The following is a 23,896-nucleotide window of genomic DNA, read 5'->3' on the forward strand; positions in this document are numbered from 1 at the left end:
TTATAACTTGTATAGAAGGTGAAGTTATATTAGGTTATTGACCACAGTGAAACTAGCCGTAATGGTATGCAAAGCACAGATTTCCTATTTAAATTTGTCTTTCGTTTACAGTAATGTTAACTCACAGAAATGGGTACCACTCAACGCTTCATGCTAAAAGGGCTGTTAGTATACTGATTACTCTTAACAGTTTTTGAATGAAATAAGAAATTAAATGTGATGGGATGTGAAAAGTGTACGCTTTTTCACTGAAAGGAAGATAATGAAAGTTAATTTGTACAGCAAAGTATGAGTTGAACGTGGTTGTGATAATACGTACGTACCAAATTATCTCTACTGATCTATTTAATACTGTGAAGAAAACCATAGGCTGGCAGTTTTTGTAGAAGGATGTTGTCTGTTTTAACTGCCCAACTCAGTTCAATAAAGATAAATCATTTTGTCAGTTTTCCCCACATTTGTGTAAATATGATAATTTATTGATCAAATCACAGAGGTAGTGCTAGATTTGAGTAGAAACTGCATTATTTATGTAAATGTATATTTATTAAAGTATTAAAGAACATGATTATGGATACATGGATTTATCTGAAGAAGGAAATATTGGCAACTTGGTGGAAGTTGTTTGCAGATGACAAGGAGTTAACTGTACAGTGAGGGGTCTTGCAATGACATGATTAAAAATAAAATTCCAGTGGTGAGATGGAGCTTGTAAGTATAGCTTTGCGCAAGTAAGGATCACAAATATTTTGAAATTTAAGATGAAATATATCGAAGATAAGATCATAGTTGTAGCTCATTTGTCCCAGGAATGTTTAAGCAAATTTATGGCTAATGGATTTAAAACAAAAAAGTGAATCTGGTAAAAGCTTATATGGAGAAGTGGTTGGTAAGGGAGGTGATGCATTGTTAAAAAGGGCTACACGTTATTGAATCCCCAAATGATGTGGATATTCTACAAAAGGGCCTTACAGAAACAGATGCTTGGTGCCAGAGCCGTGGGCTCAAGTTCAATGCCAAGAAGTATATAGTTATCCCCTTTGGGAAAAAACAGGTGCCTATGAATTACCACATAGGTGGCAGTACACTAAACACCGAAAATGTGATAAGAGACTTAGGAACACAGGTGGACAGTGGTCTCACCTTCGATAACCACATTGCCACAACAGTCAGGAAATCCTTCTATGTGGCACACCTCATCACTAAGGGCTTTTCATCCAGAAAAAGGAGGTCATTGTCCCACTGTACTCATCCCTCATTAGACCCATCATAGAGTACAACACCCCATTTGGTATGTACCTCACAAGACATTTGCAACAACTGGAAAGGCCGCAGAAACACCTCACTAAAAGAATCACAGGCCTAATGCAGATGCCCTATGCTGACCGACTAAAAAAACTCCAGCTATACTCTGTCACATATCCTCTACTCAGAGGCGATCTCTGCTTAACATACAAGGCCATGTCAAACCCAGAGCTGTTGGACATGCCACACTTGCAGTCCCAATCCATCAGAGCCACATGCTCTAGGGACCTAAACCTTGTCATCGCAATGAACAAAACATGCTGGAGGGATAGGTTCCTGACCCAGAGACTCCCCATACTCTGGAATAGACTGTCCATACATGTCAAGCAGAGTGCCTCCTTGGCCCTCTTCAAAAGGAACTTTGACATCTGGATGGGAGATAGGAAACTTACCCCGAGGATCACGTCAGTTGCCCTTCTAGACAGGGGTCCAGGGAAGTAAATATTGTGGGAAGAAATAGCCAGGGGATTGTTATGGCTAGGCTTGTATAGGCCCTAGGGCCAATAGCCTAGTACCACCCTATGAACCTAAGAGACTGAGTCTTTTATTGCATTTAATATGCTAACTGTTCATAGGTTCATAGATTGTACTAAGCTAACTGCCCTTGCGAGCCATTTTAAGCCTAGCCAGTTAGCCCTTGTGAGACTCAAACCCTGCACCTTGTGCTTGCAAGGCAAACACCTTAACCATTAGTTTTTTTTTGGGGGGGGGGGGCAGAAGTGCTAGATATTTATTTTATTGCACTTCAGAAAGTTGTAGGTTGTCCCATTTGACGAGTTTGCATATTTTGCATTTAATTTGATTTAGCAACATTTGGTGCATATTCTCCTTTTTGTTGGCAGTAATCAGAAAATTTATGTTCCTTCTATCTGAAAAATCCTTTATTTTTCTTTATACAAAAGAGGCACATCTGCAGAGTTTAGTAACTACACCCCCATTGTTAGTCCTCTCCCCCCATCACAAGTACTTGAAAAATGTATTCATACTCAGCTTCTGTATCACCTAAATTCAAATCTGCTCTCAGAAACACAGCATGGTTTAAAATCCCATCACAGCACAACCACCACCCTCCTTCAATTCACCAATACTATAAACCAGCATAGGAACAATGGTAACCTAGTGTGAGCTGTGTTCCTAGACTTATCCAAAGCTTTCAACACTGTATCACACCAACATTTACTCACTCTTCTATAGGTTTCTTTCTCAGTCTTCAGGACCCCTTCTCTTTAAAAGTTTTATAAACAAGCTTCACAATGTCATATACCAAGCAAATATAGTACAATACGCAGATGATTTGACTTTAATATGTACAGCCCCCACAATATTCAGAGACTCCAAGAAATGAAATCACTCAAATTTCATTCTCTTCAATCAAAACCTGTCTGAAAATTTCAAATCTACTCCTTTTATCCCAACAAAACTAAACTGATGTTCACCTCAAACCATTATCTCAATCCAAAACAATCTTTCTTGGTTACATCTGAAAATCCTAAAGTTGAGGTACTACCACATACTAAATTACTGGGCATTGTAATAGATGACGGTCTTAAATTTGATCACAATTTAAAACCCACCAGAAACTGGGGTTCATTTACAGAGAAAACAGTATCTTACAGACTTAGCAAGAAAAACCCTAGCCTCATCCTATTTCCTTCCAACCCCCCTATATGCCTCACATATCCTTACAAACCTAAGCTCTACAATAAAATCCAAACTAATCTCCAGTTAGAACAAAGTAGCTAAATTTGCTAGCAACACTGCATACCAGACTCACCACTGCCAAGCCTTAAAACAGCTAAACTGACAAGAGGTTGACTACATAACATACCTTCAGCTAGTTATGGTATTCAGACAGATATTATTATCCCTGCCCTGCAACCCCACAAGGGACCTCCGTTCTGCTGATATATTTCTACTATGCACTACTAAAACAAATAATTAATCAGGAGACTCCTTATATTGTTATTACATCTCCAAATTCTGAAACACCATCCCTACACAAGTACACAGTCACAAGCTATAAAATCCAGCTCAAACTATACCTTACCCAGTCCTGGTCATGCTAATGTTCATCACCAGGTTGAGATGAGACCTCTAGTGAAAGCACAAACTTTTTATTGCCCTCCTCTGCTTGAATCATTATACCCTAACAACTTTTCCTCCTGCACTTGAATCAATACACCCCTCTTCACCCCCTTCTTAAACAACTTTTTTTTTTCTAACTCTGATCCACTGCTCTACCCCTCTCATGCATTCTCAAGTTATAAAACTTCTTCTTCTCCTTTTGGCTTTTCCCGTTAGGGGTTGCCTCACTGGAGCAACGGTCCACAGAACGATTGACAGTAGAGTTTTACAGTGTTGAGTTGCCAGCTGCACCTAATCTTCCACAGAAGGCACACACATGGTCACACTCACACCTCAGGCCAATGTAGAGTGTCCAGTCCACCTGCAGCATGTCTTTAGGGATGTGGGAGGAAACCAGAGCACCCAGAGAAAACTCACTTGACCATAGGGAAGACATGCAGACTAGGACAGAAGGCACCCCAACCGAGAATCGAACCGGAGAACCTCTTGCTATGAAGCAGCAATGCTAACCGCTGCACCATCACAGCCACCCAAGTTATAAACCTTCTAGATACACCAATTTGGAACAGGTAGCCAGAGTAGAAATAATCCTATACCATGCTCACTTAGTCTTGTGCTATTACCACTGTCCTCATATACAGTACTAATACAGTCCCTCCCCTCCTACATAATTTTATAACTTACTTTATTACATTTCCTGAACTCTTTTCACGCCTATACAATATTAAAATTTCATTATGTATGTTGAACTCCTTGCAAACTTTTCTTTACTGAAATATAAGAACACTAAACTTTACAAAATTTTCCCTTCTGCAGTATCAGAACATTTACTTCCTAAAGGATTTTAGAGCTACAGGAATTGTACAAACTTATAATTGTTGATGTAATTGCATTACTGTATATACTTGTCTCGTTTTTTTTTTTTTGGAAAACTGCCTGAAATTCACTTGTTATTTTTAAATGTACTATTTTAGAGCTTTTCTCCAAGAAACTCTGCTGAAAATGGGATCTGCCCATTCAGACTTTCTTGGTCAGCAAATACAAATAAATAAATAAACATGAATATTTATTTGAATTAGTTGAGTCCAGTTTCCAGTTTTTCTAGACTGTATCCTTGCATTTAGCAGGTAGCTGCGATGGTGCAGTGGTTAGCATTGTCGCCTCACAGCAAGAGGTTCTCCTGTTCGATTCCCGGCTGGAGTGCCTTCTGTGTGGAGTCTGCATGTCCTCCCCGCGGTCGAGTGACATCTAAAGACATGCAGGTAGGTGCGTGCATGAATGGGTGTGCCTTCTTTGAAGGTTGGGCGTCGGGCTGGCAACTCAGCACCGTAAAAATCCACTGCCGATCATTAGCGGACCAGAGTTCTGCTATGGTGACCCCTAACTGGGAAAAGCCAAAAGACTTTTTTTATCCTTGCGTTTAGCAGTTTGTAAACTTGGAGCCAACCATGGGGAGTTTGTCTTAGACATTTTATTTTTAATGGGAAGACTTTATTTTGAAAAGGAGAGAGGGTATTATAAAAGCAAAAAAATGTTGATATTTGTTTTTATATTGTATAAATTAATCTAAATGTAATAGATTTATCTCATTTGGTAGTGTGAATTCTGGAACAGATCTGGAAGAGATTATTAATAGATGGAGTTTGGTGGTTTAGCATGATCGATTGATAAGTATAGGGCAGTGGTCATTCAACTTTGGTAAGGCTTGGACAGAGGTATCCTTTCTAAGTTATGTTAGTGAACATTGTATGGAACGGGATTATGTCTTGTGTTCAGATACTAGATATTGTACAGTAAGTCTTTTCAAGCTGTTCTTTTTTGTGGGCCTGTGCAATTAGGTCACTAAGGTTAACACATTTATTTGTATTTGAAGGCCTGACTAGTAAAGTTTGATGTAGATTATTGGATAAGGTTTGTAGAGGAGGGTGGTGGTATGTAGATTACTGATAAAAATATTTTAGTGTGCCCTCACAATTTCGCTTGTAATCATAGCCACTTAGATGTTGTGTCACTTCCAGTGCTGGTTTTAGAAATTGAATTGAGAGATAGATTTTTAGCTTTCTTTATAAGAATACGGACACCTTCACAATTTGCTTTGCCTGGCCAACTATCAAAAAAGGGAGTGAAATTTTTGCAGATATATGGAGACCTACAGTTTTCATCTTTAAGCTAATTCTCAGCAATTGTAGTGACGTTCAGTTTACACAAATCTGACTTTCTACATTAGACCATTTATTATTGATGCTTCCAATGTCTAATGAGGCTATTGTGAGATGTTTGTTGAATTTGGTGGAAATACACTATGCAGACCTTGGTCAGGCTGAACTATCTCCAGACAGTAATAGTTTAAGCAAACATAAAATGAGAATGGATTTTTAAGAGTTATTCTGTGTCTATCTACCAAGTAGATATATTGTACACTTGCAATATTTAGCAACTGTAAAGACATCATAATTAAGATAATTTTTTCATCAGGTTAGAGGATTGGTTAGTATTTTGTTGTTGGAGGTGTTCAGTTTTTACCTGTGTTGGTGGTTAAGTTTTTTTTCATTAAACATCTTTATTAAATTATCAAGTATAACATAGGCAATTTTACATTTGTATAAATGAAAAATAAACATGTTGACGTGTGTGCCCTCAGTTTACAGAGTGTAACCCTTCTGTCTTTCCTAATTATATTCCCTCACATGTTCTTCATAAATCCTTGTATAGTCTTATATGTCCTTGTTCCCCAGTGATTTAACAGTCCCAAAATAGTTGTGCTGTCTTTCTCTTCCTTTACAGTCCTTTAACCATACTAAGTCACTAATGCAGTTTTCCACCAGCTTAATACCCCGTCCATAAGTGGCCTCGTGAACTGTTCACATTATCACCAGTGTAGCCTCATTAATACTCTATACAAAAATATTCATAGAGAAGAAATCCTCTCAAAATACCTGCAACCTCTGTTTTATCAAATTCAGTTTTAATTATATGAAAGTCCTGGAATTATACTTGTGAACATTTTGTTAATTTCTGATTGCTGTTACTCCATTATAAATTGTAGTTTCTTTATATAAGCAGAAAATCATTTTTGATACACTGTTCTACTATTAAAATATAGCAGCATTGGTGTTAATATTCATTTAAAAAATGCAGGTTCTTTTAACTGAATGACCTTATCTAAAATGTCTAATTTGTTTTTACTTGTGTTCAGTCCAAAATCCAGTAGTCTTACACTGGATGATTTAAGGTTGACATAATCAAAACATCCTCATCTTTTTTTAATATAGAGCTGAAGATTTTAACCCCAAACTAGTATTCTGAATAAGGATTATTAGGATCATAATGCAACATCTTACTGATCACACCCACAAACACAAGCTGCCACTTTTCTGCCAATTCCTTGAAACTTCCCTAGATATCTGTTTACACCTTATCTTCTGCTGCACACTGTACTTTCCAACTCAGTGCCAGTAGAAAGGTTAGTCTTACCCTCCATCACAGAAAAAATGCCAATCAACAAAACTGACCCCTGTGGAACCCTGTTAACCACAGATCTCTTGTCAGTCATAACCCTTCATGCACCCTTTGCATTCTTCCTTTAATCCACTTCTGATTACTGTTCACTAGATTATAACTCAGCCTCCAGTAATCTCCTAAATGGTATGAAAAACCTCACTGAAATCTAGATGCACCACATTTACCACCCCATAAGTTATCCAGTCATAAAACCGACAGACTGGTTTGACAAGCCCTACCTATTGTTAACCTGTGATGTAGGTCATTGAAATGTGCTTTATCAGTGTGAAATGCTTTACATTTTCCAACAGAATTTGTTCCACAACTCTGTCCTGCTAAAGGGGTCAGATGACTGGGCCCATAACTGCCTGGACTAATAATCTCCTTTCACCTCTATATTAATATCAAACACACAAGTATCAAACAAAGGAGGACCCAAAACTGGATGCTTTGGAACCTTTCATCACTGACCTACAGCCTGTCTACTTTAGTTTACATTTAACCCGGAGAAACACACTTCATGCTGTAACAATCCTGTCATCCTGTCTACTTTAGTTTACATTTACCCCAGAGAAACACACTTAGTGCTGTAACAATCCTGTCATGGGACACATTCTTCTAGCCCCATCCCATAAAAGGACTTTTTTTACCACTATGTGAATATTTTGAAGGCACAATTAGATATGCAGGTTTTGACATTCTGTGTGTCAACAGACTGATGTCCCACACCGAAGTTAACTGACAGTGCTGTACTTGCAAAATAGTAGTTACGGTGTACTCTGACTGATTTTACTGGCTGGAATTCTGGTCACAAAATGATTTACTAGTAATATCATTATACAGATGTCATGTAATCATTACCCTGTACTCTGTGTATGACCTGATTTAAGAAAGTTTATCATAGGAATATTGAGCAGAACAGGTCAGGAAAGGGCAAGGCAGTGTAGGGGTTAAGCCCCTCCCCAAGATAGCATCCTTTCCTTCTTTTTATGGGGAAGTTGCATCCTTCAGCTTTGCTTGCTGCTTGGGGAAATTCAGCAGGGGGGTCTGACATGTACACAGTGATAAGGATATCACTGTGGGAACACACTGTGTACCTTCTTTCTTTCATTTCCTGGGGTGAAAAGCATTTAAAAATCTGCTAGTCAGAGAATGGCATTTGTCCCACCTGCAGTGGAATGGAGTGTTGAGAAGCAGCAAAAGTAGCCTGGCTGTGTAGCTTGTGCCAGAGTGTGGGCTGACATCCAGAGTGGACTTAAGGATAAGGAAGAAAAAAGTACACAGACAGACACACACATTTGCCAGATGTCTAAATGAGCATATGCAGATTTTTTGTTTCTAGATTTATGCGTTTAAAGTTCAGGTTTAGTTTTCTCCTATCTTCCAAGCATGAAGTATCTACGACCTTCACAGATGATTCTTTTGACTGGTATAGCTAAAACATTAAAAAAAAAAAAAAAAAGAAAAAAAGACCAGGCCTTAAAAAGGAAACCACAGTGTTTTAATGGTTTCCATATGTTGCTGTTGTTATGTGTATGTGTCTGTCTCTCTCTCTCTCTCTCTCTCTCTCTCTCTCCTTCGCCATCCTGTGTAGTGAGGGTGTAACTATAGCAACACTGACATCTAGTACTGCAGTACTGCAGCAGAAGAGTGGTTGTTTTCTGAGCATGCTCAGTGTAATGTAGTGTAGTGGGTGAAGTATCCTGTTTCATGTAGTGGGGCTGCACATATGGAGTCCTGTATACGTTGTCTGTTAATTTGGAGTCTTTTGTGTTTTGAAGGGAGGCTAAAACTATAGTTTGACAATATAGGAAGACTGACATTGGTTCTGTTCTGGTAATTCAAGTTATGCTTGCATTTTTAACAAAGGGAAATTTATTGGATGTGCTACATGGAAGCTTTACAGAGGTAAGTAAAAGAAATGTCTGTTCTTGTAGTTTGGTGATTTTACAGTGTGCTCTAAATAATGCTAGAATGACAGTCTTTCTGATTGCTCTATTTACTTTCATAGAAAATATTTATTTGACTTTTAAAAATTATAATTTAATTAAAAAATATAATTTAAGTAAGCTATCAAAAGTTAATGCTTTCTTTCATTTCTGCTGTGTCCAGATTTGCTTCATATAGACCCTGTTCAGCACCAGTAGTAAGTTTACAGTCTGTGTTATGTTGGTCTTTAAATCTTTGGTATAAATTATATATTTTCCTAACTTGCTTACTCTGAGTGTGTCAGACTCCTAGCTTTCTGGCATTTTAAAGCTAGGATGCTTTGGCATTACTATGTAGTAGAGACTAAACCAGAGAGTTACCCTTTAACATTTTTAAGTTTTGTTTTATCCCATTACAGGTTATACTGTTATCAGAGTCTTGGGTGGGGAATTTTGTGGGAATAACACTGCACTGATAAACTTAACATTTTTAATTTTAAGTCAAACTGTGCAGAACAAATAAAAAAATGCAATGTTTCTCAGCTGCTATAAGTAGTAATCTGTATGCTCCAAAGATTACTAGACTGTGAATTACTGCAGCCCAGAAGTTGTCCGTCTTAGGAATGTCAGTGTTTATGTTCTGTTAAAACTGTTATCAGGAATATAAGGTTATGTTCCAGGTGTGACCCAGTAATTAAGTACTCTATAGCCTACCTATGTGCAGTTTTATTGAAAGTCATTGTAAAAGGCATAGGATTACATAGTGCAGGTCAGGACATAGTAACCCTGGAACATACAATATGGGAGCTATAGCAAAAGAGTGGATTTAACAGCAAGAGTTTTGGTACCATCGGCTCTGATAACAGAAAACACTGACATGACAGGAGTGAAAAAGGGGTTAAGATGCAGTGGTGCATAAATAACGGGTGGTTTGGGGAGTGAAAGGTGGAAGTGACATCATGGTAGTATTGGAAGAGTCCCAGCCTGGAGTACGGTGTACTGTTCTGGAGACCTTGATTAGTAAACGACACAGATAGGAAAGGCTTTGTGAGAGAAACAGATGAAGAGTGGTTAAGGTACTAGACTGCATATCCTGAGACCCGGGTTTGAAACTCAAGTTTTCCGTGCTTCTACTTTATGTCTATTCAGTAGGGAGTTCACTACCTACCTGAAGGAATATATAATGTTTAATAATGCATATATTTCTGTGAGGTAAAATGGTAGGGCAGCAACATTATATACTGATGCAGGAATCAAACCAGCTTCTTCACTAAAAGACTTCAATGGACTTCTTATAGAGAGTAACAGTGTAAAACTTCAGTTGTGTTCATATTTGCATATGCATATTTTTTTTCCTTTTTAAATGTTTGAGACAAGACAACTGTACACCTTTTGGTTACACTTGCACTCCATATTGTCACCTTTATTTGTTGGTTGTAACTAAGCCTTCTGTTTATTTGTAATAACTGTATTTTACCTATGTCACTTTATTGACTGCTAATGTCCAAAAGGTTTATTGAAACACTGCATCTGCTCAGTTACTAGGATGAAAAAGTAAATTATAAAATCAGAGAATACAAGAAGGCATGACATTCAAAACAAAATTTAAGTTGAATTAGTAGGAGGTTTTAAGGGGAAAAACAAAGGGTGCCGAAATGGCTTGTCCTGCCAGGAGATGTCATGTGAACTGAAAGAAACAGGGCTTTTAAGTGATCATAAGGGAAACCGTTTCAAAGGGAAACAGAAGCTGAAGACAGAAGAGAGATAATAAATGTAAATGTCAAAGTTTGTGGACAAAAGCCCTTTATTTGCTGGCAAGTTTTCTGTGTGTGCCTGCCTTAACAGATGTCATGAAAGCCGGGAGGGTGTTATTCTGGGAAGTAGCCCCTCTCATGACTTAATCATGTGGGGCTTGGCCCACTCCTCTTTGGTGGCTTAGAATAACATTATCATGTCTTCTTCATCTTGTGAAATATTGTGTGGCTGAAGTGGCTTGTATCTGTTTTTGAAGGATTTTATAAGGCCAGTCAATTAGCAGATATTACTTAAAAGCATCTGGCCCAGAGCAGTTTCAGTTATTTGCTTGAAATATTAGAGACATAGTGAATGAATGTACTAGGAAATGATCTGTTACTGTGAAACCATGTAGGTAAATGTTTAGCTTTGTTGATATGCAACCTATGCCTTTTGCATGAAGGCTGTAGATAAGCAAAGCAAATGGAAAGTGAAACTCAGTAGACCATTAAAATTTACTAGTATGAAATAACGTGACTAATATCTAGTGCTAACCACTTTAATGATTTTCCTATAATGAGCTGTGTTATCTATGCTGTCAAGGTAATAGTAAACAAAGTATTTGAAAAAGTGGGCAGCTTTTTTTCTTAGTTACACCAAGCCTCTAGCTGGTCTTATAGCAGAATATACAAGACAGCACAACTAAACCAAAATAGTTTTCAAAATTCAAATGAGAAACTAGTTGATGTCTTGTGAACTCTGATTTCTGAAATGCTTAAGACATGCAATTTTACCACAGTAATGGCTGCTTGTAAACATATAGTTACTGTTGTTAGTTTGGTTTGAATAATGTATTTTTGAATAGTTCCTTGATGATCAGTTTCCTTGCAAATTGTGAATTAGAAGAGCAACAGTTTTTACATATTTTATAAACAGTTTCTTGATCTGCTTTTGAAAATCCTGTTTGCATTCTCCTGTTTATCAGGTACCTTCTGCCTTTCCATGCAGTTATATCACAAAACCTCCAAACGTGGAACATACCTTACTTTTCCACAATGTTGGCAGAAGCGCATTAAGTGAAACTTGGAATTTTTGAATTTGTATGTACCATAGCATCAGTCCTTTATGAACACCGTACAGTGTCAAAGTCAAGTAAACAGATGCTAGGAAAACAGAGTAGCATGTATGGCCTCAAATGTGATAAAAATCTGGGAAACAGCTATACATTTCCTTCTTTAATTGCCATGTAGATGGATGGGTCAGTACAAATAGATCGTTTTCAGCCATACTGTCTGCTAGAAGCACTTATAAACTAGGACAGAGAATAGATGCAAAATACAGATGTACACAGTACAAGGTACAGAAATACATTTTAAGCAAACAGCAGTGTCACTAAATTAAAATATGATGACCAAAATTATTTAAAGAAACATACTGCAAGAAAACATTTGTTAAAAAAGAAGCTACACATATGCATATATATGATCAAATTTCAAAGCAATATGAATCTAAATCTAGCACATATATATGCTTAATTATAAAAATATAAAAATATACATATATACCTATATGTTTAATACAAACTCTAAAAACATTAAAACATAGGTGTACACATACATGTACACAACAGATGCACTTTTTTTAACAAATGTTTTCTTGCAGTATGTTTCTTTAAATAATTTTTTAAACTGCACATTTAAATAGGTCATGTGACTTTGGCTGCAGTCACATGACTACTAGGCCTGTATAAAAGCAGTTGCTTTGTGTATATGTATGTATTTAGTATTGAGAAAGGGTTCATACCCGAAAGCTTTGCGTTATAAAGTGATTTGTTCTCAACATTCCTTGTGTGACTTTACTTCAGTTTCCTCCCATATCCCAGTAATGTGTAGTAGGTGAATTGGTAGACTCCCCATCTATGTGAAGCAGAGTCCATCCATAACCCCATTTAAGCGTAACCTTGTCCAATGGATTGGAAATTCACCCTGGGTCTGGCCACCATTTTTCCTACAGAGACAGGCAGTAATGCCCGAACTAACATAACCCCACATAACCTGTATAAACATCCTAACATACCCCCTCCTAATAAATACCCATGATACATAGGGACACAATTGGTTTGGATTGCACAGCTTGACTTGTAAAGGCCCTAGTTGTCATTAGCCTAATATACAACTATGAACTCTCTCTTAAACTGGCCTTAGGGGTGTGTGTGTCCTGTGATGGCCTGGCACTCTGTGATGAGCACTGCCTAGCACTTATTGAATGCCAGGACAGGCTGCAACTACTACCCCATTATCTTGCCTTAGATTATGTAGATAATCAGAGAACATATGATAAAAGGTACAACTGAATCTTGTATATGCCTGTTTTGGTGGTATATATCTGCCCCAACACACGTGCATATGTTCTGTGCCGGTCTGTTTCACTGCTACTCCATGCTGCCATTAGGCCAGACTGAACAAATTCGGTTAAACAAGTCAAAGCTCAAGAAAATATTACTTGAATGCCCGTGAGCAATCAATGTGGCCGACATCCATTTTGGGATAAGCTCCTTTGTCTTGCACTCAGTGAGTGTCTGGATAGGCTGCAGTTCTCCCACAATCCTGAATTCAGTTAAGTAGGTAAGCAGAGAATGAAGGAATGTATAATGCATTCATTAGTAATGTGGTTCTAAGGTGGCAGAAGTAATAGATGACACACTAGATGAGGAGGTTAGAGGAAATTGCTGGATTTACATTGGCATTACCAGCAATGACTAAATAAATTAAATCAATGCAGCAGTGAACAGCATATTTTTTGTGCACTCAGGTTTGCTGAGGGTTACTAGTTATAATCAGAATAGCTTCACTGTATTGAACTGGGTAAACAATGAAGAATCACTTAAGAACTGACAAATTGCTGTCTTGAATGCATATGAAGCAGTCTTTTTTTCGTAAATGAAGGTGATGTTATCATGGGGGAATTAGTATTTTGTAATGCCAGTTTGTAACTGCTTGAGCCAGCCAAACCACAAGTTGATCATTATGTTACTGGACTGGAAGGAGGAAGCTTTTAGGATATTGGACACTGGAGAATGTGGAGAAAACCCACATGGGGAGGTAACATATAGACTGCACACAGTCAATGACTGGAGGTCAGTATTGAAGCCTGGACCCTGGAACTGTAAGGCAAAGCTCATACTACTGAGTCACTGTGCCGTCCTTTTGTCATACTAGTTGATCATCTCCCTCCTTTGGCCAGTAGTGACAGAGATGTTACAGTGGACTCACTGTAGAGGGTCTAGCTAAGGAAGCTGGACACTGGATCACTGTCAGCCATTTCAGCTGCCTCTTTCTACTTGAAGTCTAAACTCGCAAAAGAAAAAGGTTGGGGTTAGCTCATGGAAATTTCTCCATTTATTTGCTGTAACTGCTGTCTTTTGGTAAGTTTTACTCCTTTTTAGTATTCATTTTGTACATAACACATGTCTCCCCGATATTTCTAATCATACACTGACCTAGGAATGGAGTCCATACCTTTCATGATATTAGAAACCCAAAACGTGGGAGAAAGCATTTACTGTAAGAAACTTTAGAAGCTTTCATACACATCACAATTATTAGACATTTTGTAATATGAGTGTCATGTTGACCCTTGACACACACAGCGTGAATGTTAGCACTCATGCACCATGTGGCATTTCTCAATAGCCTGTGTGTGAGCTTAGTACTGAAGTATTATTGTTTATCTTTCTGGTATCCACCAGAGGATAGGGGAGGCAGTTCAGCAACTGTAGGCTCATTGCCTTCCATCTGATACAAATAAGCTGGTCTCTGACCACTAAAGGAGATCTTTCCAGCTGACTGTTCAGCACCAGTAATGCTGTAGAAACAAAGGTCAGAGATGTCATGTATGGAAGCACAAAAGTCAGCGAAAGCAACATGTGGTGCCTTTCATACAGGTGTAAAACAGAATAAAATAGGAGATATGGGCAACAGATAAGGATTGTTCACTCAGTTTGCTCATTTTCCTACCATCTGCCTGAGATGTAGCACTTAGTTAATCTTCAACCTAATTCTTCCCTCCCCCGGTCCTTAAAGAAATGCTTTGTTATTGTCCCATACATTCCTGAATGTTGTCATTGTTCTGACCTCACAGGTCTTCCATGGGGAAATTTTGCAAGGTACTTCTCTACACTCTGTGCTGCTTACCCTCTGGTTTTATTCCATCCTTGTGTTTTTGCATATCTTTTTAAATGGCACTGTCAGGCTCTTTTGATTCTGTTGTAGCACTGAATGCTTATCACGTTTGTCTGCCCTCCTGACTTTCTTAAGGGATGTACCTCTGATGTTCCTTTAGTTTCTCTTCCTATATTTTCTGCTACAGACTACACATGTGGTATTGCATTTCCATCTTAAACTGCTCCCTTTGTTATGAAAAACTCCAGGAGAAAATGTAGAAAACATACTTAGTACCCTGCTATCCATGCTGTTAACTTAGTACAGTGACTTGTAATTTGTAATATCTTAATGGTTGATGCATCTTATAACCTCTTATGCGTCAAGTACCTAATGTGAATTACTCCACCTGGGCTGTGGATGAAAATGGTCAGCTTAGATTAGTGCACTACTCCAGTAAAGAAACAAAAACAACATCAGGATAAACCTAGACAACACCAGAAGGTTTTCAGTGTGTGTGTGTGTGTGTGTGTGTGTGTGTGTGTGTGTGTGTGTGTGTGTGTGTGTGTGTGTGTGTGTGAATGTGTATGTGAGAGAGAGATAAAGAGAGAGTGTGCGCGTCAAGCAGGTTCTCTGCTTGGCCTTCTCCACATGATTAATAAGGGATACATCTCTCTATGATAGCATGGTAGTCAGTACACTGTTCTTCACTATCCTGATAGCAAGGTGTTATATGTAGCTTACTACACTGTACAACCCGATTTGTGCAAACTGACCATAGAGTAGCGCACTAGCTAGGTAGACATGAAGTTGGTTTTGACAGATTCATTCACTGTTGTAAAAGCAAGCCAGCCCCCTGGATTAAATGAACATTTATCTTTAAAGCCCATTTTGATTGAAAGGGCTTCTAAGTTGTAATGTATGTTTTGTTACTGATTTTTTAAATCATTTTTGGTTTAGGTTTTAGTGTTCTGTATTATGTATTGTGGGTGGTTTCATGATGTTGATATGCCTTTAAATTAATTACTGTGTTTTATTTACTTTAATTAGTGTCATTATTTAAGAGTATGCATAATAAGCAGTTTTGGTTTGATAAAGTCTGGATTTAGACAGACGAAAGCGCTTATCTACGATACAGCATTTTTGTGTTTTACATTTCCGTGTCCAAGTGGTGCTATTAAATCTACATTTGGATTCTACATTTGGTACCTGGTGTATTCTTGGACTGCTGCTGGTTGGTATTATACAGGGTCGGATTGTGTTTTAGTCTTGTGGTCGGTGTATTCTTGGACTGCTGCTGGTTGGTGTTACACAGGGTCGGACTGATTTTTAGTCTTGTGGTGACTACTTTTCCCACTTTTTCTTTTCTTTCACTTTGTAAACCTATTATTTTAAAATTTACAACTGTGCATGACAGAAACACAGCTCAGGAAAGCACACAAAGTACTTTACAATTCTTGCTGCTACGTCTGTGAGCTTCTGAAACACTATGAACCCCTCATTAGAACCTTGGGAAATGTCTGCTTGGTCAACTTAAAAAAAAAAAAAGAAGAGATAGTGACAGGGAATGGGTGGCCTAGTGGAAATGGCTGATTGTTGGCAAGCTTGGGGGAAGAAATAACATTAAGTAGACAGGGGCTAGTGACAAGATTTGCCAGTGTCACAACCCCAGAAACTGGAATGCCACATTACCTGATAACGGGAACATGGAAGAGTATCAGTTGTTCAACAACAAAGGTCATGCTAAAGCGTGGCATATACCATTGTGTGGGCATTATACAAGCTGGTCATATCATCAGTGCTTCAAGAAAAACACCTTCTCTGTGCCATGTAAGTAACCTCTAGAACTTCATAGCTGTGTAAACTGTCTCTCATACTGCCCTTCGAGTTGAAGTTGCCAAGGTTTTCACGCACTTCTCATGTGTTCATCAACCTTCCAGTGCAAAAATGCGCATACTTCCCAAAGTACAGCCAAACACATATGCATATACTGCATGCAGTATAGCCGGCAGATTTCTCTGTAACAGGGTTACATTCCCCATACCTCCTGCTGGTGGCACAGTCATCGTCACATAAGTATACTGCTGATGGCACGACCACCTCCAGTACCCAACTGCCTGCATCACAAGCATCCCCTGTTCAACACTTCTTATTTAACTTCCTCATGCATGCATACTGCCTGTGGCTTACTCCATACACATCTCATGCTGGCACAGTTACCTGCATTCTCATCACCAGCATAACACACTGAGCCATGCAGGACAGCATACCTAATCTGGGACTTGCACTTCAATCAGATAATGATTCAGTGATGGAGATAACACCTGACTTTTTGGTAAGATAGCCGTTTTAGCTATAAACACTACCTTCCTTAGCTCATAAAGACATATCACTATCCCCAAAGATCACAAAATAAAGCCTTGCTTACACTGAGAAAGCCCCCATGTTCATTTGTTACAGCTAGAGTATCTTTCATAAAAATAGTGCAAGCAACCTGAAATACTCTGGTCCAAACATCAGAAAAGCTATTCTCTTTCATATCCCATGGATTAGACATTTTATGGAAAGTTGTGTTCCACTGTTTTAGTACAGGACAGTTTATAAGCAAAAATTCTGATACACTGTATTTGTTACAGAAGTACTAAAACATCGAACAAAAATGTGGATTCATCAAGCAGACATTTACAAAATTGATGTATGAAGCTGTCTTACAGCTGATTGTAGTTTTTACAGTTAGTGTATTAAATGACATTGTCATTTGTAAGTACAATACTTCATATGCAGTTTAGTCTGCCTGATGGCCCAGATATGGCTGTAAAGGGGTGCTTGTACAAGTTCATATTACTTGGTTAAATTTAGCTAAGTAAATAAAAAATGCGTACATTTAATAAATAACTTTGCATATAAAATACGTTTGCTAACACAGCAAATGATATTACATTATATCCCAGAAGTTATTTTAATCAAATATTAATTATTAATCATATATTGACCTCAATCCGCTACTATTTTGTTGCTGCAAAAAACACAGTTCTGCACATGGATACTTGAACTGTTTATAACTATTTAATGCAATATTTTCTGTATAAACAAAAGTTTTGCTTCATTGCAAACATACACAAAAGTAATTATGCATACAAAGATCATTCAGCTCCGTGCCTTGTGCCCTGTCATGTAAGAAACATTTTATGCTGCATTCAGATGGATTTCAAAAAGGTGTCACTGAAGTGCGAGTCACTGAGATTGTATATATGTACTTTACATCGGCCCATACATTGACCTTAATTAGAAATGTGTGGAACTGTTATGTAATGTGTATGAACAATAGTAGGATGCTTGTGAAACATCACAGTAACCTGTTGCACTGCACTGCACATTTTCAAAGGATTGTACATATCACACAAGTGGATAAACTTAATATAGGAGTCTGTATCTCTTGTTACTTGAGTCTTCATCTTTTATATTTGAAGTTTATCTTCCCAGGCTTCCACTGAAATGTGGGAGTTTTTGCCTAGTCAGACATTTTGAGTTCATAGATTCATAGGTAGATACCAGGCTATCAACCCAAGGGCCTACGCAAGCCTAGCCAGCAAGGTGCCATAGCTTACGCCACCCAGGAAAGTTATTTTCCCGTGCCACTGTCCAGCAGAGACACAGAAGTGATCCCCGGGGTGTATTTCCCATTTCCCATCCACTCATCAAGATTTTTCTTGAAGAATGCTAATGACGAACTTTGCTTGACATAGATGGGTAGCTTGTTCCAGAGTATAGGAAGTCTCTGGGACAGGAATCTATCCCTCCAGCATGTCCTGTTTATTGTGGTGACAAGGTTTAGGTCCCTAGAGCGTGTAGCTCGGAGGGATTGGGATTTCTTTAGGTGTAGCATGTCCAACAGCTCTGGGTTTGACATAGCTTTATATGTTAGGCAGAGATCACCTTGGACTAGGCGATATGCTACGGAGTAAAGCTGAAGTTTTTTTGAGGCGGTCAGTGTAGGGCATTTGTTTGAGGCCAGTAATCCTCTTTGTGAGGTACTTCTGTGGCCTTTCCAGCTGCTGCAGATGTCTTGTGAGGTACATTCCAAAAGGGGCGTTATACTCTGTAATGGGTCTAATGAGTGACGAGTAGAGGGGAACAATGACCTCTTTTTTTCTTGGATGAGAACCCTTTTATGATGAGGTGTGCCATGTAGAAGGACTTCCAGACTACTGTGGCAATGTGACTATCAAAGGAGAGACTACTGTCCACCTGGTTCCCAAGGTCTCTTATCACGCATTCGGTGTTAAGTAGATTGCTGCCTATGTGGTAGTTCATGGGTGCAGAGTTTTTACCAAAGGGGATGACACTGCACTTTTTGGCATTGAGCTTGAGGCCATGGCTCTGACACCAGGCATCTGTCTCAGTGAGGCCCTTCTGTAGGATGTCCACATCATTTGGGGACTTGACTGTGGCTCCTAGTATGCAGTCATCTGCGAACTTCGTTAGCCAGAGGCCTTCTGTGTTAGCCTGTACTTCAGAGAAGTAGATACCAAACAGGAGAGGTCCCAGGATGGAACCCTGTGGTACTCCACTTGTCACTGCTTTGAGGTCAGATTTGGAGTCTGCAACTTTTACAGTGTGGGTTCTGTCAGTGAGCCAGTTGGCAACCCATCTTGTGACGTAGGAATTTATACCTAGTTTAGTGAGTTTAGCTAAAATTCCAGAATGGGGGATGGCGTTGAAAGCCTTGGCGAGGTCAAGATAGGCTGTATGAACCACCTTACCCTCATCCATGGCTTTGGTGACTGCCTCAAAGAAGTCGATCAGGTTCAGGAGGCATGATCTGCCTTTCACAAACCCGAACTGGGTGGGATCCAGAGTTTGGGGGTTACCAATGTCTTTGTTTATGAGTTCCATGATGATACATTCCATGGCCTTGCAGACCAGGCTCGTCAGGCTAATAGGTCGATAGTTCCTGGGATCAGTGGTGGCTCCCCCTTTGTGGAGTGGGATAACTGTTGCTGTGTGCCATTCAGTGGGCACAAAGCCTGATGCAAGGCTATTATTGAACATGATGCTTAAGTGGGGAGCCAGTTCGTTCTGAAGTTCATGTAAAACGCAGCCTGGGATGTTGTCCGGTCCCATGGATGCTGTGTTTTTGGTTTTAGGGAGTGCAGCTTTTACCTGCGTAGTTGTGATTATTCTTCCTGTATAGATATGGGCCCTTTAAGGGGTGAGAGGGGGGTAAAGTTAGCACTGAACTGATCTGCCAGGATGTTGGCAATATCAGTTGGTTCTGTAATTTTCGTGCCTTTGTGCTGTAACTCAGAACAGATTTGGGTGTTGCCATCTAGATTCTTGACATAACTATAGAATGCTTTATGGTTGTCCTTGGATTTAGTGGTGATTTTGTTTTCTTAGCTAGCTTTGGAGGATCTTATAATGGATCTCAGCTTCTTACTGAGGCTGACCAGGGAGCTCCTCCACTCATGGGATTTTACTCTCTTTTGCAACAGTTCCTTCCTTCTGTTGTAATGTTTGTTTATGGCAGGGGACCACCAGATTGGCTTCCTGTTTTTGGAGGATAGCGTCTTGGTTCTGTTTGGGATAGCACGATCCATGCACTTGTGTAAGTGCTTATAGAGTGCATTTGTGTAGGATTCAGCAGTTGTAACTGTATTGTCCATCTGCATGGGTGTCCTGAAGTTCACCACTTCTGTCTTAAGAAGCATGAAGTTGGCTTTGGAGAAATTTTTTAGTGTGGTTTCCTTAATGGGGGGTGGGGGCGGGATGTGGCTATCAAGGGTGATAAGCTTATGGTCGGATCAGTCCAACGAGGAGTTGACTTCAGGTGTGGAACACCGATCACTCATGTTGGTAATGACTAGGTCTAGGATATTGTTGCCCCTGGTGGGGGTGTGGATAAGTTGATCTAGGGCATTGGAGTTTATGAATTCCAGAAAGCGTCGAGCTAAGGAGTTGGTACATGAGTAGTTTTCCCAGTTAATGGTGGGGTAGTTGAAGTCGCCCATTATTAGGGTGTTTGGTTGAACCCTAATATTTTCCAGTACATCAAGAAAAGAGGAGTGGGAATCCTGGTGCATGGTAGGGGATCTGTAGCAAGCTACAGTTTGGATTGTAGTTTTGCCCAGAGTTAGTTGCACTTGGATAACCTCGGATGCATTATGCTGAGCAACTAGCCTGGAGGTGTGGTTATCCTTAATGAATATGGACACACCTCCGCATTTGGTGTTTTGGTCCAGGTTACATGGCCGAAAAGTGTGGTATGACTTATAGCCTGGTAGTGCAGGAGTGCTCTCTGGAGCCTTGAACCAGGTCTCCGTCACTACACAGATATTGATGTTCTCCATTTTAAGGAGTGTCTTGAGTGAGTGCATTTTGAGATTTAGACTTCTAGCATTGAGTAGCATTACCCTCAGTTTTTGCTTGCCTGTTCCTGTTATGGTGGTGAATTTGTTATTTGAACCCTGCCTAAAAAAGGCACTATAGGGGCAGCAAGAGCCTTAGCCAATATCCGGAATCCTAGGGGTGACAGGTGCAGGGCATCTGTAGCAAAGCATCATGGTCTGTTGACCATGTCATCCCAAGCAGACAGATACTGGATCTTCTTAGAATGACATAAGAAGCGTAGCCAATTGTTGAAGTCAATCATTTTGTCTTTGTACTGCGGTATCATTCTGGGTGATGGCAGAATGCTACTCAGGGCTAGGGTCATGCCTGCCTGGGCTACAAAATCGGAGAGCTCTTCCATGTTTCTTTTCATGTAGTCCAGGGAGGTACTTCTCAGATCATTCACACCAACATAGACAATGACAGAGTCATATTTGTACTTGTTGTGGAGTGACCTGAGTGCGTGGATTATGTGGCGGATCCTGACACCCGACAGGCAACTGACAGTAACCTTCTTCTTGTTTAGCTTGGTGAGTGGGACATCAGTGTGCCTGACTATAGAGTCACCTATGACTAGTGCGTTGGGTACATTGTTTTGCCTTATTGGCTGTGGTTGAGTGGCACACTGAGTCTGTGGGCATGTGTCATTTGGGTTGGGTTGGCGGATGGAGGTTGCTTGCGTTTCTGCTTTGGAGGTCTCTATTGCTTAGACAGATTATTATTGAGAGCCTCCGCAAATGTTTTTGTATTACTGTGTGTGGATTTTGGTGGTGTAGATTTAGTGAGACAATGTGATGAGTGTGGTGTGGTGTAAATGTTTACCTTCTCCTCATGACTGTCAAGTTCAGTATTGGTTAGAGAGAGCTTTACCTCCAGTTTGGCTAGATAAGTGCATCTCTCACAGGTTGTAGTGTTGGGTGGTAGGAGGAGAGGGTTGTCTGTGTACATGAGGCAATTTCTACATTTGAAGTTAAATTAAATATGTCCTGGTCTCAAGTTAGGCCAAATGCCTCAGTATAACTAATATAAAATAAGATAAAATATTAGATTGGGATGCCAGTTTGAGAGAGCTTGTTCAAAGACACATCATGCACCTGTTGGAAAGAAAAACAATATTTATCATATATCAAGCAGGTAGAAAACTAAGCCAAGGGGAAGCAGCTGTCATAATAAATAGTCTGTCCTAAAAGCTCTGTTCATGTCACGGTAAAAAAGTATTCTCTCTCCATCTCTTAGATGCAGAGTAGTTTCTAACAGAGGGAGGAAAATAGCTTCCTATATTTACTGTACATATTCATGTTGTATTAGTCTGGTCTGTGCTGTAGTTTTCATCTTGTATACCAAATTTTAAGAGTGTGAGTATTTACATATCTGTTTTGCAACTTGTTTTAATTGGCATATGTTTATCATCTTAAAAATTCTGGAATATATCAATATTTATTCTACTTTTCTGTTTTACACTGCTACTAACTGTTATCTCAATATTTATTCTACTTTTCAGTTTTACACTGCTATTAACTGTTGCCCTACCGTCCCAGGTCGTGGCTAAAAAGGGTCTGAGGACCAACATTAATGTACTAACACTTGTGCAGTCCATTATAATGTTATGGACAGGGCAGACAATTGCATTGCCAGACCCTTTTTGAGAAAGTATGATCAGTTAATAAAATATATAAATAATTAAAATGAATTAGTATTTTGGGACAGGACAGACAATTGCATTGCCAGACCTTTTTTTAGAAAGCCTGATCAGTTAATAAAATATATAAATAATTAAAATGAATTAGTATTTTGGTTACGGATGCTTTATCAAGTCAGTGGAGAGGGAAACTTGCAGCCATTTTTTTTTCAGCAGTTCAGTTTTGATATAGTTTTGTGTGTGTGTGTGTGTGTGTGTGTGTGTGTGTGTGTGTGTGTGTGTGTGTGTGTGTGTGTGTTTGTGCGCGCGCGCACGTAGCGTGTATAGGGGCTGTCCCTCTCTTCTTACTTACTAAGAGCACATTCCACACTACTTTCAGCTGACTGCTTTAGCAGCACGTGTCACTTCTGCAAACACTCAAGCGGCTTGTGTGTAGGAGAAGCACATTTCAAGCCTTGGAACACTTGGGAAAAATCACTGTTTGAAGTTTTCAGTTTGGATATCATTTAATGCTGTCACGGTTGGGGTTGGGGGGGGGATGGTACAAGTGCATATTAAGATTAAATTTTCTTTTCTGGCTGCTTGCCTACCTTGCTTTTTAATTACTCATATGTTTTGCAGATTTCAACAATATTAAAAATTTACTGTTAATTTTCAGTTTTACAATAAAGTCTCAGTTTCTGAAAACATCTGCTCCCTTTGTTAGAAAGGCAAGTCGGTGCATGGAGAAAGAGATGCGTTAAATAACAGTTTCTAGCCCTGAGGCCTATGCGATGCGTCTGAAATTGCTTTAAACATTAAACAGACTTAACAGCACACACCAATTCTGAAACAAAAAAGTTAAAGGTCATAGGCCCATAGGGTATTTGCCACAATTTAGTCTTAGCTTTGTTCTTTCAGTAATTTGGGAGCATCTTTTAGTCTCATGATTTCAGAATCCTGATGAAAGACAGTTGAAAGTTATCTTGATTCTTTTGGAAAACTGTTAGGTGGATTCCCTGATGTCACTTCCAGTATCTTTCTTACTCATTAGATAGGATTTTATTTCAGTTGACCACAGTTCTGTGGGCAGGAAATCACTGCCCATAAAAATGCAGTTAGTCATGTTTGTTCAGCCTTGTATGTGTATTAAAGTAGCCCTGTTATCAGTTGTA

At 39.2% G+C, this 23,896-nt stretch overlaps 1 protein-coding gene across 2 annotated transcripts in view; it reads left to right on the forward strand.

Moving 5' to 3' along the window:
* Nucleotides 1-23,896, forward strand: part of DIXDC1 (DIX domain containing 1) — a 1,310,681-nt gene that overhangs the window by 191,532 nt on the left and 1,095,253 nt on the right. The window contains exon 1 of one of the 2 annotated variants that reach the window (XM_044081010.1): nucleotides 8,593-8,799. The exons of the other annotated variant lie outside the window; for it this stretch is intronic. Within the exon in view, the coding sequence (XP_043936945.1) occupies nucleotides 8,740-8,799 (60 nt within the window). The 5' untranslated portion in view covers nucleotides 8,593-8,739. Of the gene's footprint in view, nucleotides 1-8,592; nucleotides 8,800-23,896 lie in introns of those variants that run through there. 2 annotated transcript variants of the gene reach the window in all.

Source organism: Protopterus annectens, chromosome 8.part0 (genome assembly GCF_019279795.1).
Source record: "Protopterus annectens isolate FY-2018-M chromosome 8.part0, PAN1.0, whole genome shotgun sequence".
Taxonomy (NCBI): Eukaryota; Metazoa; Chordata; order Ceratodontiformes; family Protopteridae; genus Protopterus; species Protopterus annectens.